The sequence below is a fragment of the Nicotiana tabacum genome, chromosome 7 (assembly GCF_000715075.1).
Source record: "Nicotiana tabacum cultivar K326 chromosome 7, ASM71507v2, whole genome shotgun sequence".
NCBI classification, from domain to species: domain Eukaryota; kingdom Viridiplantae; phylum Streptophyta; class Magnoliopsida; order Solanales; family Solanaceae; genus Nicotiana; species Nicotiana tabacum.
The window spans coordinates 17,745,522-17,765,554 of NC_134086.1; the positions used below are offsets into that span (position 1 = coordinate 17,745,522).

Sequence of the window (20,033 nt, forward strand, 5' to 3'; positions counted from 1 at the left end):
CGAAAGAGTCATATTTCACACAAAGGAGCGCTTGTTCCCCTCCCTCCGTTTACTTTTTGACTTTAAGAAAATAAAGTATATTTTCAAAATATTACCTACAATAATAATAGTATTTCTAAAAGTCTTGAAAAATAATTTAAGAAATAAATAAATAACAAAAAAATATAAGCTCATTAGACGAAAGAATCAATATTTTACACAAAGTAGCGCAGAACACATAAAAAATAAAAAATATTACTAAAGTTTAAGAGAGAAGCAATGGAGGGTCGGCCAGCGAGCCAACCCTATAAAAATTCCACAAATTATGTCGGCCATATGTCTTGATATCCATACGGCACTCACCACTCGGGCGAGTGTGGCATATTTAGCCAACCGACCCTTTTTAAGTTTACAACGTTCTTCACTCTTCCCTTTTAATACTCACCTCGTGGCTTTTATACTTACTAAGTTAACGATGTGGGATAACTTGAGACTTTTCCTTTTCTTCTCTTCTTTTCAAGTCAAGCAGTTTTGGTTTCTTTCCGCTGCATTTTATGTGAAATCAGTTGATAGAGCACGACATTTAATATAGAGGAATTTTCACAGACCATTATAGTTTAGATCCTAGTAAAATTATAATTTTCTCAATTACTATTCGTAGATACTATTCAATTGTTACTAATTTGTATCACTTGTATTCAAATGCTCAGCGAATACAGCATGTGTTAATTGTATTTGTTCGCGCAACGAATACAAAGTGTATCAACTCTATTTGTTCACGCAATTGTATTCGTTGCACGAATGATACATTCTTGTATACAAAGGATACAATTGTATCAACTGTATACGGGGATGTATACAAAGGATACAATTGATGTATTGACTGTATTCGTTCACGCAACAAATACAACTAAGGAGAAATACATAAATACAAGAAATAAGATGTTGAAAGTCGAACTCAAGACCTCCGCTGACTAAACTTGTTCTTTAACCAACTAAGATCAAAACATTTAATCTCTTATTTCATGAATTTGTTATAAAATTCAAATAAGCTATGAATGGTAAATTTACCGAAAGTATAGCTACGAACGATAAATACGGTATAAATGTTTGTTGTGACACATAATTTTCCCTTTAATATATTTGCTGGACTAGTAATTAAAAATATGTTGAAAGTCAAAAGGTTGATTAAAAAAGGGAATTGGAAAACAAATCTGGATGGAGTGAGTGAATATGTCGGCTGCAGAACAGCAATGGTACATAGTAACTAGCATGAACAACGACGTGCAACTAATAGGATTTTGAATCATTTATCAAATTGATATTCAGTTGAATGACATTGAGTTCGGCAATAGGCTCAATATGTCAACTACTAGAAAACAATGGTTAGCAAGATTTAAATTACCCGTTACAGTGACTTAGTTACCCAGAATGTACTCCAGATTGGACTCTTAACTTGTCTTGACTGATTTTCAGGACTGTCGATGTCCTCTTTCACAAGTGCTACTATGTACTCCAGAATGAGATGATAACAAACATTAATTGAATGAGTCGGGAGGGAGGAGTCAAGCGCTCAGTTCCTCTGTCTTCAATAGAAGCCACAAAGACCGAAGAAAATGTGGCCCTCAAGCCCCAGTTTCCGTCTTCTCAATCTCATAACCCTGCAGGAAGCTGAACAATAAAGGAATTGAGAAAGAAATGTTAATAAGCAATAACATCACACAACCTACAGAAACCATGCACACTTTTCAAAGGCTACTACTGTATGACCCAGTAGGCGTGTATTCGACATATCTGACCCAGTAGCTTGATGTTTACATGACCAACTCTCTCTTTCTCTCTCTTCATTTTCATTTTATATGAGAAGCAAGGTGTAAACCACCTCTAAGAACTTTTAAGAGCATCCAAAATCCAAACAAGGAAAAGCAAGATGAAGAAGCAGAAGAGGATATCAAACATTAAGTACCTAAAAAAACTATCTACTGCATACTTGTTTTTATTGAAATAATAATGTACATAAATGTGATCATGTTTTCTAAATGTGTCAGTCGAGTACTCCTTCTATCTCCAAAAATTCCGGATACATGTGCATGACACAAAATTATGATGACCAAAACTTGCTTATTTTTTATACTTCCGATTATGATCTCTCAAAATAATTGCCACAATATGAAAGCATATCATCACAACCCCAGCAATATATCAAGAACAAGACAAAACCAGATGGCAAGGACAAGAATCATGTTTTGACAAGATAAAAAGGAAAGATAATAATCCTACCCTCCCATAGCCTCATCATTTCTAGATCAATTTCTGCCCCCTTCCCATTCTCTTTGCCCATCCCATTCAATCTGAGAGAGAGAGAGAGAGAGAAAGAAAGAGAAGAAAAAGAAAAGCCAACACATAATACCTGCAGAGATTTTTATTAAACTGTGATGTAGTCTCAACTGAATATACTACGGGATGAGCAACACTCATTTATACCTATCATGAATTTATATAACACATTGCCTGTGCTTGAAGATAATATGAATCCTTGTACTTTCTCCCACTGCGAATGTGGATCCCATTTTTAATCCAGTCCTCTCGATGAATCCATGCATCCCTACTAATATCAAGAATGCCGAGGATCTGCAAAGAAATATTTAGACGGTAAAAGTGAAACTAACTTTAAGGAGTCCTCAATCACACTTAAAATGAAGTATGATACTGGGATTTGGTTGAACAGGTGTCACCTTATGCATGATTAAAAGAAATTCGTTTCATTTTTTGTGTGCTATATATTTTTTAGCTTGCTGGACATAACGAAGACAATTAAACTGGTGGTCATTCGAAAAGAAGAATTCCACTAATTATAATATTGTACTACTGAGTTATTTTAAGGAACTACAGTTAAAAGCACAGAGGATGACACAATACAATGCTTGTCCCTCTAAGGCTCCTAATCTTGAACTGAGAGATATTATTAATAAATTATGCACCAGAGTAGTTTCAATGTCCGTAGCATCAATTGTTCTTTAAACTATATAGCTGGAGTAATACAGGTCAATTGATGCAATTAACAGCTTCATTACTCGTTAAGAGAAATACTCTTCAGTGACCTTTTATTTCCTTGGTGGCAAAGACACACCATCAGGTAATGCTACAATAGATACCACTCCCTACGTTATATTTTTATGTGGCACTATTTCCTAATTAGTCTATTACAAAAGGAGAGACACCTGTCTATAATTAGAAATAATTTATTGTTAAACTTCCTATTTTACCCACAATGGTATGCTTTTATAGCCACAGAAATCTAATGGCATATTTAAAATTATAAGTTCCAAAAATCTTTCATAAACTTTGTACCCAGTCAAACTATGCCACATAACTTGAAATGGACGAAGTATTATTCATAACTCCTTTTTCTTATTTGATTACTGCAGTGTGGAGGCCAGTTTCGTATTATTTATCATCTCCTTACAACTCACCTTATTATACAAGGTTCATAATTGTATCACAGCCATATTACCAGAATGGTATGATTTAGCAACTAAAAAATAGTGTGATGAACATAAAGCAGAACTTCTTATAAAAATAGCATCTACTCACTGCTCCGCCTTTCCATGACACAAAAGCTGGATTCGTTCTTGATTGCAAGACCTAATATGTACACAAAATGTAAATTGCAAATTCCTGTCAGAAACTTACTATAGAAAGAGGGGGGAAAATAAGAAAACAGAATGACGAAAGTCAACAAGGACAGTGTGAATCCAAAAAAAAAAAGATGGACATACATACATACATAATAGTTTCTATTGCACTTATTCAATATTTACCCGCACACGTTCCAATTTAAATTGTACACCAACAATTTTAAATCCCCGCAATACCCTTTTAAACAAAACTTCTAACTCCCTCTCCGTTCCATTTTTTCACCGTTCATCCTTCTCCTTTTTGCACTAACGTCCTACTGTATTTATCACAAAATAATTTATATCAATTTGCAGAGAATCTTTCAATAACCAACCCTGTTTTCATTTAAACAACTTTCAAAAGATTTAAGTCATTTTTAACTGAAAAAAGTGTTTATCATCCCTTTTCACCAAACACATCAATTGCTTAAGATCAGTTTAAGCACTTTTATCCAAATGCACAAGTGCTGCTTATTAATAGTTGATGCTTTTTAGCTACTTTCGGTCAACTGGCCCCAGCGGGCTCTAAATAGGCTAAAATCGCATTTCATACCATGCTTCCTAAGAAAATGTCATGGAATTATCATATATTCGTTTTCACTTCTCCTTTCCCTTTTCCATCCGTTTTCCCCATTTATTGTCCTCGGCATGCTAAAACAACTTAATCATCTGCAGGATACTTTTGAGAAGGCCAAACACATAATGAAACTTCAGGATGATAATGGGGGGAGGACTGATATAAAGTCTATTTGGTCAAATGAAGAAGCTGACACATGTATCTCACAAAGAGAAGATAAAGGTCCACAAGATTGTTCAGAAATGCATACAGAAGAAAGAACAACTAGAATAGAAAATAATCAGAATTCAGAAGCTCAAAACTCACCTCCACAGTATCAATTGCTTCATGTGAAGGGATTGCATGTAATACTCTGCATAAGAAAGAAAACAGTTACCATAAGAGCACCAAAGCAAACTAGTGATCCCCTGAAGTAATTAGCCATAGCTTAGGAAATTGTGAACTATATTCTACTTGTGAACACTTACCTGATAATATACCAAAATGCAGTCATCTAGTTATGATTTAACATTCTTCCAAACCGAGGGTGACATATTCATTAATTATATGTATATATTATTATGTCCAATTTCTAGTAACAGGGCCATTGTTTCTTTTTCCCTTTAATGTTTAAGCAAAACTGGACTTGAAACAAACCTTTCCTCCACAGCAGGAATGAGACCGTCACTCAGTGCAGCTCCACCAATCTGGAGAATCGAAAAATGTCATGTTTTCGAACCACGGCAAAAGAAGTCTAGGTTGAGTGTTGAAATAACTAACCAGTTGCATGCTGCAAAACAATTTTCTCTGCAGGTCAATACGCCCTGTCAATTGTATAAAACAAGGTTCAGGAACTGTATATTCAAATTCTACCACATTATAGAAGATATTTCCATAATCACCTGTCAAAAGAATGCTCTTTGTAATAGCTTCAGCTAGACCAATATTATCTTCTTTCTTTGGCTTTGTTTGAAAAATTGGGTAGCTCTCCCACATCGGAAATGCACTACCACCAGGGAAGTCCATGTGCCATGTGTCCTCAAGCATATCATCATAATCATTAAACCTATTTAGATGGAATTATTGAGCATAGAAGGAGGGAGAAAGGATTTAGTGATATCATATGTACTTAACTTACCAAGAACGTGGTGGCGGAGGATAGATGTCTGGAACCAAAAGCGTTGGGTAAAATAAACCCATTGGAGGAACCTGTAATAACAAACTATCAGACAAAAACACTTAATATCACACCTCATCGTTTCAACGGGTCATCAGCGGCAAGTACCAAATCTTCCTCTTTATATTGAAATACAGATGGAATTTGATACACTGTAAAAGATTGCACTTTGGCCAATGGTTAACATGGATCTCATAATCAACAGCAAAAGTGCGTCCCAATTTTTCACGTGAAATCCTAGCTTAAATTGCAAAAGCATGTCATGATATAATTTTTCAATTTTCTTTGAATTACCATGACAAAAAAAGCACTAGCTGCACTCCCTTGTTAGCAATAAACATGCAATCTATTGCAATTGAAACTCTTGTTCCAGAAAGTTATGAGGCATAAGCAGAACCTATTTCCGGAAGTTAGAATGTGAAAGTAAAAGAAAAGGCATCAAACACACATCATATTCAACAAAAGCAAAATATATAACAGGAGTATTTTGAAGTTAAAATGAATACATTAAGAGCAGTCAGCCTTGTCTTATGAGATCCAGGCGGCACTCCATCTTCATATGATTGTACCATAGCAACAGCTTCTACTTCCCCCTCCTGGACAGAGGAATAAATTAAACATTTAGGCCTTCCTGGCGGATGCATCAATTCATAACTAGGGTTATTATAAATGGTGGTAAGATTAAAATAGACTAAAGATCATCCACTAATCGTCTCTGTTCAGCAGAAGACATTTCTGGATATACATTCCCCGCTTCATACTTTGATTACCAACGCGAGGAATATCCAGTAATGGGCTATACCTTAATAGCATAAAAATGTTAAAAACCTCGAGTTTATATTTCCCAAAAAAAAAAAAAAAAAAAAAAAAAGGAAACCCACTTTGATCTGACAGTAGGACTCCTTAAGCCTGTTAAGCATTAGCAAATCTACAGGCTTTGACAGGGCATCAGTCCGAATTGGTGGCCATGTTTGATGATGCCTCTGCGTCCAGAGAAGGCATCTTGATATATCCTGTTATAATTCAAAAAGAATAAGAAATTATTTTCATTAAGAAAGACAAAAGCCAATTAAAATATCATTGAGAAAAAAATTGAAGAGTGAACTGAATACATTGCTTTAAGCTCGAAAATAGAGACACAGGTTTTTCCAAAAAAATCATTAGAGCTTTCCTACTCCCATTGATTATGATACATCAAACAGAAAAAAGTACTTATTCCATTTTCCTACCAAATCTCTCTGTCTATTTTGGCACATAAATGAAGGGATCGAAGAGATTATGACTTGCTTTATTGTTGTGTCAGCTGGTTCTCGACTCCGGAAGAAAAGAATGACGGTTCAACAAGCAACCTCTTTTTTATTAAACAAATATCCGAGGTAGGTCTACAGACCTAGATGGTGAAATGAGGAGGTGCAAACTGACAGTCCTTTTGGTGAGCGCATAGAAGAAAGAAACGCATAAAAAATATTTATATCTCACTAAGGATATGTATGTATGAGAGAGCGGTTACAAGTGTGAGAATTGTGAAAGGAGATACAAAGGAATCATATGACCGTGAGTTTATACTTTACACTAGGAATCGCCTTGAGCCCGTAGAACCCTAGTTATGGATGAGTTAACCAATAGCATACATATCGAGGTTTCATGGTACATGAGATTTGCAGATGAAACTAGCAAATGAGCCAACCAGAAGTTGGAATAATCAACCATGGAGAAGCAATTTGGAGAGTAAAAATTTATGGATATGTAGATACAAGACAGAATAAATGTACTGCAGTTTTAAAACCCTATAGTAACATTGCAGGTGAAGTGAGATTGGACGAGACTGTAATATTTAAATGCACTCAATCTTCTACGAGAATAGCATGATAGATAACGATGTAACACATTAAACTAAAATGAGATGGTTGAAAAGGAAGATTGCTATGGGAGCAACTCTGGGATAAAAAGATGCCTAACAAAGTGAAAGACAAATAGTATAGAATTATTATGATACCAACAATGTCATTTAGGTGTTGGAGAAATACAAATGTTAAGATAGACACACAATCATACAGAATTGGACAAGAGTAATTAAAAATAATCAAATCTGACAAAAGATACAAGTAACACACAGAGGATAAACTGATGCTGCTTGAAATAGTTTGTCCATGTCCTTTGTAGACCTACAATCTCTCGGTATCAATATAGACTTGTCTAAGAACATAACAGAATGGAAGCAAAGGATCCATATAGGTGATACCAATTAGTTGGAGTTTTTTGTTATTGTTGTTACAGTTACATATTAGTACAGTATATGTCTGAACTTTTCGTTATCTGGTCAGAGACTTGTATGCAAGTATAGGGATACGTGTGAGATTTAGATAATATCTAGGTTTGAGAACCCCTAATTTGCTTTACAAGATGAACAATTTAGTATTGGAATAAAAGGGTCCAAAGAGAGAGGAATGGGTATAAGGAATTCATAAACATAAGCCTAACTAGTTTGGCATTGAGGCATAATTTATGTTGCTCGAACTCTCCAAAAATGTTGCCGCATTCATACCGGATCCTTCAAAACTGCACTACTTTTAGAGGATTGACACGCGCCCGAACATTTTTGAAGAGTCCTGTGACATAGGGCATAATCGATTGACTGATTGAACAAGGATAAAACACGTATGTTGAAGTCAGTAATTTTAAGGTACCCTGAGATTCTTGATCTTTGAGCTCAGTTTATTTTCTCTGCCCTCTTGAGTTTATCAAGCATAAGCAGCCTATTGACAACAAAACTAATCAACAAAAACTTCATTTAACAAGTTCTTTGTCAATTATATGGTTTACCCTAATAAAAAAATCAGACGACTTCTCCAAGAATAGAAGTGAAAATAACTTTCTAGTATAAGCAAGCATAAAAGATACAAAGAATTATATCCATAGTTTCCACAGAATTCTCACCTCTCCGCCGAAACGTAAAGATATCTGTGTCGTGGGTATAGTCACTCCATCCTGTCCAACAGCATCAACTATTAACATAACGAGACACATGGACGATCAAAATTGGTCAAATAGAAACTTTCAGGATGGTCTTTGTTAAAAAGCATAAGAATGTCACAGGATTCTCTCCGCTTCATGATTTAAGTAACAGCACATGTATAAACTGTATGTCATTCGCAAAGTATTTGGGGAAACTAAGGCGTGGTTGCCCCTGATATTTTTGCTCAAGTGCAAGGACTCATGTTGAAGCAGTAACCACAGTGAAGCAATGATTCTACTGAAAGATATCATCGCAATGATAGAATAGCTATCTCGCAATCCCAATTCATTTGTATAATTTAACCTAGTATCGAGACAATGGGTAATGAGAAATTTAGGTATATTTGGGTGTGCATCACTAGCATTGATGGTGTTGGATGTATTAATCATGACAAGTCAATTTCCTTTTTTTAAAAAATATTAATCATGACTGTCATAATTGGACAAGAACATGAAGACAAGCGCATGAATGGGGTTAACAAGATTCTCACTGTCCGTCTGTCCCCGCCTACTATCCAGTGAAACCACAGCCAAGAGTAGTTTGGGAAATCTATTATAGAAATAAAGAGGAACGTTATCATTACTATAACACGTTAGTAACAAGAATTATTTTCGGAATGTTATCATGTCATATAACCCATCCCCCCCCCCCCCACCACCACTCTCACTCTCTCTCACACACACACACAGAAAAAACTCTTGCAGTATCAAAGTCACTAGAATCCTTATCCTGGATCCCGTTTTTGATACTGGGGTGCTATAAAACAAAGCCGTAATAGAAAAGGGGGTCTTAAGTGCTACTTTCCAACTATATAGCAGGCAGAAATAAAACGACCATACCTCAACACAGATAACAGATGTCACTTGAGCACCAATATTGACAATGCATGCCGTTGATAAACCATTTCCAAAAACTGCAGCAAGACCTTCCTGGTTCAACCAATTTAAACAGAACATGAATAACAAAATGATTTAACCTACATTTTCATCCCTACTGTTTGATTACACAAGGTACAGTTAGCACTTCTTTATAGTTGTTTCAGTAGTCTACATTTCCAAGAGCAGGTGACTACATATTCAAGAATAAAGTTTTCCACATTTCACCAAACCCTTTAACATCCCCATCTTCCCGAACGTTTCTTCATTAGCCCTCGGGTAAATAAGAATATTTCATCAATAAGGACAATGGAAGGTAAGAGAGTCTCCACGATCCAAAAAGACAGACGAAATAGGAAACTTTTTACAATGGATGGTAAGAGAGTCTCCACGATCCAAAAAGACAGATGAAATAGGAACTCCAGAAAAGTTTCTAACATGTGTAAAATTACCTTCGTAAATAAAAATAAAGAAAGTTTCTAACCTCTGCAATTATAGTTGTGCAACCAAAACTTTCATAACCATGAAAGATCCAGGTTTTCAAATCGTCACATGAGTAATGGACTTCGAAAATTAATAAAGCTATCCGAAAAGCAAGCCTTGTCTTCTTGTTAATTTGGAAGACATAAATTTATTTGAAACAAAAGCAATTCTTAATACTAAAAATGGCTCCCTCTGTCTCATTTTATGTGAGATGTGACACACTTTCCTTTAGTCTGTCGCAAAAAGAATGACACATTACTCTATTTTAGAAACTATTTAATCTTACCAATCCCATGGTACAAGATAACAACAACAACTACGCCTCACTCCCAAACAAAGTTGGGGTCGGCGATATGAATCCTCAATTCTTTCTTCAAGCTCAACTCATATTATAATCATGCCAAAATAAAATAATAGTAGTGAAAATAAGTTTTACTACTACAAAGAGCGATCTTTTTCTTCCATTGTGCCCTATCTTTAGTTAAATCTGCATTGATTCTAAGGATTTGTAGGTCTTCGAGACAATTTTTTTCCGTGTGAGTTTAGGTCTACCTCGCCCCCTTATAACGCCTTCATTCACCATAGTTTCATACCTACAGACCGGTTCATCTTTAGGGCGATACAGGACATGACTAAATCATGTCTCCTATTTAAAGAAAAGTTGGATTTTTTTTAAGAAAGGTTAAAGAAAAGGAAAATTGGATGTATTAACTTTGATTGATATTAAATAGCCCAAAAACAACTTCTAAATAGTAGCTTAATTTCCCTTAAAGCCAGACGTAACTCCCATTTAGAAAGTGCAGCAAGCCTATCTAGAAAATTGCAATTAAGGTAGTAATATGTAAGGTCTTCTACGATTAGAGCTACTAAATGGCACTGTGTGACGATACGTACCTATACACACAAGTGTTCTAATAGCATTTTTAATTTAAAAAAGTGGATTGTGTTGTTTAAAATGCAAAGGACAAGTTTACCAGATCTTCCTAGAAATAGAATGAAGAAGCAATGTCATGTAGGACGGTAGTAAAAGAGTTCTGCACGGGTAAATAAAAGGTCGGCATTTAAACTATTTATGCGTATATTTCAAGCAAGAATGAAGGTTTAGATCTGACTTGTGTACATGGAATCATTTTATTTTAAAATTAAAAAGTTCAGGAACATAACATCACCTGGTGGACTACTGCTGAGCTGAAGCTCAAGTCACGCAACACGATAGAAAGCATTTCTTTAATTTCTGCTTGCATAAACAACAAAGAAGTGTTATGTCAAAGAAGAAATGGTGTGATCATATGTTAAAGCGACATAACAGATCAGAAACATCTTATATAGTCTACAGTCTTTGACACCTCTTTTACTTTGTTGGGCATGGATCTAGGAAGCCTCCAGTGAGCTTTTATGAAAGACAGAGCACTCTCAAGGAAATGGACACAAAGCAAGCAAGATATAAAACATAAAAGATCCAGTGACCAGTTAGCGACTAGATTCCTTGTGAATGTACTAAGAGGATAATGGATGGTTTGATTGACGAGTCATTGAAGGTGCTGAAATTTGAAAATATTTCCAGGCGAAGAAACTAAAATGCAGAAACATTTTTGACACCTCCAGCAGAGGCAAGTTAGCAAAGATTGACATGAAATTAAAGTCTTATTCTTCTTCTTTATTCAATTTGATGAAATTAAAATTTTTTAAAATGTTGTTACTGCTGAAGTCCAGCCTGGGTCCATCAATCTGAAGATTAGTCACGTACAAGCATGTAACGACCCGACCGGTCGTTTTGAGCTTTTGCACTTTGCTCGCCAGTTCTTGGGTATGACTTGCCTTGCCCCGTGTGATGTATTATGACTTATGTAAATCGTTGGTTTTGGTTTTCAGGGTAATCGGAATGAATTTGGAATAACATTTCTCAATTTGAAGCTTGAAATTTGAAAGGTTCGACCAAGATTTGACTTGTTGGTATATGATCTCGAATAGGAATTTTCATGATTTGGTTAGCTCCGTTAGGTGATTTGGGACTTAGGAGCGTGATCGGAATGCATTTTGGAGGTCCGTGGAAGGTTTAGGCTTGAATTGGCGAATTTAGATTTTGGAGTTTTCCGGCTGATAGGTGAGATTTTGATATAGGGGTCGGAATGGAATTCCAGAAGTTGCAGTAGTTCCGTTGTGGCATTTGGGATGTGTGTGCAAAATTTCAGGTCATTCGGACGTGGTTTGATATACTTTTTGATCGAAAGCGTAATTCGGAAGATTTTGGAAGCTTAGGGCGAATCCGATGTGTTTTGGTTGATTCGATGTTATTTGAAGTGTTTTGAAGATTGGTATAAGTTCGAACAAGGTTATGGGATATGTTTGTGCTTTTGGTCGAGGTCGGGGTGATTTCGGATGGTTGACGGAGAAGTTTGGAATTTTGGTGAGCTGCAGATTTTCTGCTTCTGTTGTTTCCGCACTTGCAGATTGGGGACCGCAGGTGCGATGCAGCAAATGCGAGGTAGAAGGCCGCAGAAGCAGAAGAAGGTGAGGTAGGTTGTGACCGCAGAAGTGGTTGGGTAACCGCACCTGCGGTGGCGCGGGTGCGGAGATAGCATTGCAGATGCGGAAAGTTGGAATAAGTGAAAAACCGCAGAAGCGGCTCTTGGACCGCAGATGCGGTGGATTGACCGCAGATGGGAAAATGCCTGGGTCAGAAAGTATAAAAAGGTTCCCTTCGCGATTTTGAGTGGGTTTTCACCATATTTCATTCGGGCTAAAGCTTTGGAGAGCTAATTGAAGAGGGAATTCAAGAGGATTTCATGGAGGTAAGATATTTGGACCCTAAACTTGTTTCTACGATGAATTTTAACATTTGTAAGCTTGAAATCTATGGAAAATCAGTAGCAAAAATGGGTAATTAGGGCTTGAGATTAAGGGACCTTTGAGTGGGGATTTGAGGGGCCATTTGAGGTCCGATTTTGATGTTCTTGATATGTATAGACTCGTGGGAGGATGAGAATTATATTGTGTGATTTTTGTCGGATTCCGAGACGTGGGCCCGGGGGCCGGATTTGAGCAATTTCGGAATTTTTTATGTAAATTGGATATTTTCGAGTGGGCTTTGTTCCCTTAGCATATTTTAATGATTATCTACTGATTGTGGAGAGATTTGGAGCATCCGGAGGTTGATTCGTGAGGGAAAAGGCATCGCGGGCTAGAGTTTGGACCGGATCGAGGTGAGTAATGATCGTAAATGATGTCCTGAGGGTATGAAACCCCGGATTGCACATCGTGGTGCTATATTGAGGTGACGCACACGCTTGATGACGAGCGTGGGGTCGTGCACTGTTGGGGATTGTGACTTAGTCCGTCCCAAATAACTATTTTACCGCGTATTTGACTGAAATCTATTTGCTATCATCATGTTTTGGGTTGTGCCATATTTGGGCTTCGTGCCAACTATTTGAACCCTTAGGGGATTTTTATTGATATTCCTCACTGTTTTGACTTTATACTTGAACTCAGTCATGTTATATTTTACTATTTTCATAACTCATCCATGTTTACTCTGTTTTAATATATCAAATGATATTTCAAATAATATTTTGGGTTGAACATCATGTTTTACTGTTGCCCGAGTGGCTTATGTGATTTTGACTGAGTAAGGCTGAGGGCCTGTGTTGTGAGGATACTTTTGGGTCGGGCTGCACACCGCAGCGGTGATACGCTGGTACTATATTGAGGTGACGCACACGCTTGATGACGAGCGTGGGGTCGTGCACTGTTGGGGATTGTGACTTAGTCCGTCCCGAATGACTATTTAACCGCGTATTTGACTAAAATCTATTTGTTATCATCATGTTTTGGGTTGTGCCATATTTGAGCTTCGTGCCAACTATTTGAACCCTTAGGGGATTTTTATTGATATTCCTCACTGTTTTGACTTTATACTTGAACTCAGTCATGCTATATTTTACTGTTTTCATAACTCAGCCATGTTTACTCTGTTTTAATATATCAAATGATATTTCAAATACTATTTTGCGCTGAGCATCATGTTTTACTGTTGCCCGAGTGGCTTATGTGATTTTGACTGAGTAAGGCTGAGGGCCTGTGTTGTGAGGATACTTTTGGGTCGGGCTGCACACCGCAGCGGTGATACGCTGATTATGATTATGAGGACAAGGGCCTAAATTTGTACGCCAAGAGGTGGCTTGTTGATATGAGGCCGAGAGCCTATGTGATTAGGCCACGAGATGGCTTGATATTGTGCTTAGGCCGTAAGGGGCCCCTCCAAGAGTCTGCACACCCCCAGTGAGTGCAGGTACCCATAGTGATGTGAGATATTGCCCGAGGGGCTGGTATTATTATGAGATATTGCCCGAGGGGCGGATTTGTTGACATTGTGCCCGAGGGGCGAACCTTTATGTGTTTATCTTTCTTATTTGTCTGTCATTTACCTGTTTAATTGTTGAAAAGGTATTTCCTGAAGTTTAAACTGGACTAAAATGATTTTTCACATATCTTTACCGATTCACTATTTTACTGCTTCATTATAACCTGTAATGTGTCTTACGTGATTTCATATTTCTCAGTCTTTATTTATGGTTATTACTCACTGAGTTGGAGTACTCACTTTACTTCCTGCACCCCGTGTGCAGATTCATGCATTGTTGATCCTGCTAGCGAGAGTTGAGAGCTCCCGGCAGACTTCGAAGTTCACGAGGTGGTTGTTTGGCGTCCGCAGTCCCGTGTTTTCTCCCCCTTATCTCCTTTCTTTTCCCTTGTCAGTGACTTTGTAATAGCTTTGTAGACTTTATCAGACTTGTGTTAGAATTGATAGATGCTCATGACTAGTGACACCCCGATGTCGGGCTGTGTTGGGTTTTATTTCCGCAAACTGTACGGTTAACTTCTTATTATTTGGGATTTTATTGAGTTTAAGGTTTAATTCTTGTTGTTTAATTGCTTAAAAACTGAAATGGGTAAGTGTCGGTTGGCCTTGTCTTCATGAGAGGCGCCATCACAACCAGGTCCGGGTATAGGGTCGTGACAAAGCAATACCTAAGAAATCTTGCCAAAGAAATTAAATGACAATCTGAGGAAGCGGTAGGGAAATTTCCTCTTCATCAAATGTTGGGCATCTCCATGGTTGACAACACCCACTTTCAAAGCTCTTGTTCGGAATTCTGGTTTTTCCATTTCAAATTCCTCGTAATGGGTGAGTAGTGAAGTTACTTCGAGAGACCTTTTTATGATGGGTCACTATCTTCGGCATTAGGAGTGGCAAGGAAATTTCAATGCTAGGAAAAATAGGGAAGACAAGAGAAAGGAAAAGGAAAGAAAATGGATATTTCCATTTCGTTGTTTGGTGTTAACAATATGAATAGGAAAGAAAATGGAGATATAATTTTCTTTCGAGCCAACTAATTATAATTTCCCTTTCCTCTTTGATTCTCTCTTTTAATACTTCTGCCTTCCTTTGCCTTACCTTTCATGTTTCTAAAATCAGAAGCAACTACACCAGAACAGCTCTTTGCATTCAGCTCGATTTATTGTCAACTAAACTGACTGTCCTCATTTCTCAGTCCAACAGGACAGCGCATGTGTAAGAGGTTACACTGTCACATTCTTTATTTATATTATGGTGGTGTTGGCCAACTTGAGAAAACCTTAACTAATCCACCAGGTAGCCCACTACAGCACACAAGGACAAACGTGGGGTATCCCTGCCCACTAAGGCTGGAGCAGCTGGGTAATCATACTGTCACACACTCAAATATCTCTCTTGATAATTTAGTTAGTGGAGAATTTTTTTTCCGTAGAACACTGAAACTTCACATTTCTTCATGAATGAAAACAAGTGTACAGATGACACAATGGCATTAATAAACCAACCCCGGGAGAATGCTCCCAAGAGAGACCTCATGCAGAAGAGAAATAGCAAACTTAGCTAGCCTATGAGCAGCTTAATTCCAAGATCTAGTGGAGTATGCACCTTTTCATTTATCTCCCAAATATTGCAAACTTAACCAGAATAACAACATTCTAGCCTAAAGATAAATTTACCAGAGTTATGTTTCAGACACAGAAAAGAATAAATAGGGAAAAAATAAAGTACATGTACCACGACTGTCGAATGTCTCTGGAAGAACAAGGATTGCAGAATACATGTTTCTCATGCTATGAGGAATATGCAATTTCTCAAGCAAAATCCAATCCCAGATGGTATGCAGGTCTTCAAGAACCTAAAAGATTTCCCCAACTATTATATTATAAATAATGAACACTGGAACTCTAGTTAATATGAACAAGTTACATTGATATACCTTTACTGGAAAATCAATAAACAACATTTCCAAAGAAATGTCAATGCTCAATGCAAAACATGGAATTCACAATCCAAAAACATTAATTTCAAAAGTAAAATTACTAACTTGTGAGTAACAACGGGAAGAAACAGATGTACATCAAATTTTTCGTGCATCGAAAGGAAACTTTGAAACAAGATATTACCTGCTGCGTAGGGTAAAGTTGAGATATATTAAGATGACCTCGGCGTATAGGACGGCGCAAGCAATATGGTTCAGTTGGGGATATTCGTAGAGCTTCCTCTCCACATATGTACTCTCTATATTTACGTTCACTGGAATTAGATTCAACCTTAATCTTGCTTTCCTTCAGAGTGGGGTCCTCGCTGGTACCACCCTCGTTTGGTTCGGCTTCTACTGCTACAGCTAAACATAATTACTCATTCTTGAAATAAAGAGAAAAAAACTAACATAATAAGCAAATTTAGCATGCTCTTGTATCGTCTACTATTAAAAATCAAAGAAAAGCTGAACTAATAAGAAAGTATCATCTCTCCGACATGGACGTTCTGATCAATTAGAAGTCTTCCCACTGAGTATAAGCATTGAATGTTTTAATAACAGAACTGATAAAACCTAAATTTCCAGTAGAGATATAATCAAACAAGAGTCCTTAGTATTCAGAACAAAATGTCGAAAAGAAAAACAACATTTTCAAGTCCACAATTTAAGATTAGGTAATCAACTATGCAAAAAGACAAATAAATTTTAAAACAGGACTGTCATACAATATCCTTATCATAATGTTCATCCAAGAAGCTTGACAGAGGAATATCAGATAATAGTTAAATGCAGAAAGATCTGCCATACATACTAAGGTATTAGAACAGCCACAGCAGCTTATGCAGTATTATTCAGAAGGCACGACTCGGCTGCTTTAGACATTAACAGCAGTGAATATTGTCATGCCAACTGAAACATAGGGCTACTTGCCAATCAGCTAACTGGCTAGGACATCACTAGCAAGCAAAGAAGAACGAGCAGGCTATGTATGTAGACCCCAAAGAGTAATCAAATGCAACACAAAGATTTGTGAATCTGTACATATCATAATTGGTTTATAACAAAACTATACAACACTAACATTCAGCATCGAGAGCACAAGAGCCAAACCTAAACGAAATTGTCAATATGATAATGTTTCACTCAAGAATGAACAGGTTACAGTTCTCACCCTTTGTTGAAGAATGAGGGACATTTTTTTCTAAAACATCAGTCCAAGTGAACTCTGGCTCTTTCGTGTTATTCTGCGGAGGATATGCATCCACACGTCCCATCTGTAGAGATACACACAAAAGACTGTCAATAGATATATTTGGAAAAGCATGACTATAGATACTTTAGTTGCACAAGTTTCGATTCCAAGAAATTGTTCCCGAAAAAATCGAGTTTCCATAGCTCAAACAACTAGCTCTCATCACACATGTACATGAAGATCTCACAGAATCCAAAAGACAAATTTCGCATTATATTTAAAAAGCATAAAGAATTCTCCCAGGTACCTTGCGTGGATAAGAACTGTTAGCTACCTCCTCATCCAAGAACGGAATTCTCAACAGCGAAGCAATCTGATGATTAAAAGGTTCATGCTCACACAAATGATTAAACTTCTGTTTTTCAAATTCAGAGAAACAAATCAAATTGAACATTGTTTACTAATAATTCATGTACAAACCATGTCATACGCTCTTTCCCGCTCCATATGTTGTGCAGTTGTAACCTGAGAATTCACCATCTAAACACCAAAAAAAAAAAAAAACACTTTCAAAAAAGATATCATCAAAACAAAATAATCACATAAAATTACAAACTTGAAATCTGAATAAAAAATAAAAATAAATTAAAATCAAGCTCAAGTTAGAGAAAAATCATAAGAAATTGCAAACTTTAGTTAGAACTTTTTAAAACTCCTCTCTCCGTCCCAATTATGTGGCACTGTCCGATTAGGCACGGAGTTTCAAGAGAAAAAAAAAAAGTTATAACAAGTCATAAACATTTGTATGCCCGTAAATCATCTTCGTAACAGTAAAATGAAAATTTTAAAGTTAAATTATTTTCAAATATGGCACCGTGTCATTCTTTTATGGATGAACTAAAAAAAGGAAAATATGTCCCATAAAATAGGATAGAGCGAGTATAAAAATTCAAAATTTGGCCTTACTTGATCTTGAACATGTCGTTTAGGTAATTGAGTAGTGCGACGGGAAATGCAATGAGGTATATTGAATGGAGTATCCTGATTAGCCAATCCAATTCTGATATTTGCGGAACCTAAATTTACAGTGCAAATTTTTTTCGACATAATTTACCAACTGATTAAGCAATTAATTAACACACACAAAAGGTCAAAATTGAGAGGAGTTAGGGTTTTTAGAACCTGGATTAATGACGACGATATTGGAGCCACGCTCGGTAAAGAGGTTCGTAGGGACTACTGTTTTCATGTAATCCTGTGTACCATGCCATTAACGAAAATTGTTAGATTTTTTTATGTGTGTGTGTGTGTGTTTAGCAATGGAGAAAGTGAGTACCATGGCGAAAAGAAGCTTATGTTGGTGCCGAGGGAGCAGGAGCTACTGAACTGAAGAAGAAAACGAGAAGTTAAGCGGGTTGCCTTATATATAGTCCTTGAAATTGACTCAAATTGAATTGCTCCACCCTTCTCTATAAATTGATTTTGACTATGTGCGAGATTCTATCTATATTATTACTATTATAAAGGCGTGAATATAATGTCGGTTTACAAAAATAACCATATAACATTAAATATAATAACCCATAATAAAAGAATATAATTAAAAAATTTGAATATAACATTAAATACAAAGGCGTGAATATAATGTCGGTTTACAAAAATAACCATATAACATTAAATATAATAACCCATAATAAAAGAATATAATTGAAAATTTTGATATTAGCCATGTAATTTTATTAATTTTAGGACATAATACTACACGTTAAAAATCCTATATGATTCCTGAAATTGAGCTTATCTTCTTAATAAAGAATATAATTAATATCACAAAGGTCATTCCAACAACCAAAATACGCTAACTTTAATATGGATGAATATACTAGAATGATGGCACCTAAAATCTGTTTAAGCTCCAAAAACCAAAAGATATTTACTTTCCTTCAATCGTATATATGAGACATAATTCTTAATGAGGGGAAAAAATAAAAATAAAAAATGAGGCAAGTTAGTTAGCCAGTGGTATATTGGAAAATTTGACTCTCATATGACAAACGACCCTTCATTTTCCTTAGGACGGTGTATTACAATATGTGTAATAAGCTTCACTATAAATTTCAGCGTCATCTAAGAAATCTATATTAGATTTATTCACACAGACTCTTATCCAGATAAAACCTAAAAAGAGATCATTTTACGGAAAAACTATCAGTTATGTCCTTTTATTGTGAGTTATTATGCTTAATATTATAAAGTTATTTTTGTAAACTGACATACGTATGGAGAAAATTAACTATCGATTATGTCCTTTTATTATGGTTATTATGCTTAATGTTATAAGGTTATTTTTGTAAACCGACATTGTATTCATGTGTAGATAGATAGAGACAGACAGAGAGACAGACAGACAGACAGACAGACACATAGAGGGATCGATAGATAGAGGGATAGATAGATAGAGAGAGCGATAGAGAGAGGGATAGAGAGATAGAGAGAGAGAGAGAGAGAGAGAGAGAGAGAGAGAGAGAGAGAGAGAGAGAGAGAGAGACAGACAGAGAGACAGACAGATAGATAGACAGATAGATAGATAGAGAGATAAATAGATAGACAGACAGAGAGACAGATAGAGAGACAGACAGACAGACAAATAGATATAGATTAAATATGTAGGAAGGTTTAATAAAATTAATTTCATAAGAATCCTCCGTATTGGAAATACATAACCACCCCATAATGT

At 36.3% G+C, this 20,033-nt stretch overlaps 1 protein-coding gene and 1 non-coding gene across 9 annotated transcripts; both read right to left on the reverse strand.

Moving 5' to 3' along the window:
- Nucleotides 1–257: 257 nt before the first annotated feature.
- Nucleotides 258–384, reverse strand: LOC142162491 (U11 spliceosomal RNA). The gene has a single exon (XR_012693752.1). It is a non-coding gene; the product is annotated as a U11 spliceosomal RNA (small nuclear RNA).
- An 852-nt stretch (nt 385–1,236) lies between these two features.
- LOC107788453 (actin-related protein 9) lies at nt 1,237–18,786 on the reverse strand. Of its 8 annotated transcripts, none has more exons than XR_012711511.1 (22): nt 18,633–18,786; nt 18,479–18,551; nt 18,263–18,372; nt 17,777–17,836; nt 17,604–17,669; nt 17,276–17,378; nt 16,247–16,455; nt 15,858–15,978; nt 10,933–10,997; nt 9,245–9,334; nt 8,327–8,377; nt 6,271–6,402; nt 5,896–5,985; nt 5,351–5,421; nt 5,115–5,278; nt 4,993–5,036; nt 4,870–4,919; nt 4,540–4,585; nt 3,574–3,624; nt 2,464–2,610; nt 2,260–2,389; nt 1,237–1,650 (listed from the first exon to the last, which is right to left on the reverse strand). XR_012711511.1 is itself a non-coding variant. In XM_075256981.1 (21 exons), the coding sequence occupies exons 1-20, from the start codon at nt 18,633–18,635 to the stop codon at nt 2,467–2,469; spliced, it is 1,743 nt and encodes a 580-aa protein (XP_075113082.1). In that variant the 5' UTR covers nt 18,636–18,786; the 3' UTR covers nt 1,237–1,650; nt 2,464–2,466. The 8 variants fall into 8 exon arrangements, 4 of the variants coding, with proteins under 4 accessions (XP_075113082.1, XP_075113081.1, XP_075113080.1 ...); XR_012711510.1 differs by having other exon boundaries at nt 16,247–16,458; XR_001648627.2 differs by having other exon boundaries at nt 16,247–16,467.
- Between the last annotated feature and the right edge of the window lie 1,247 nt (nt 18,787–20,033).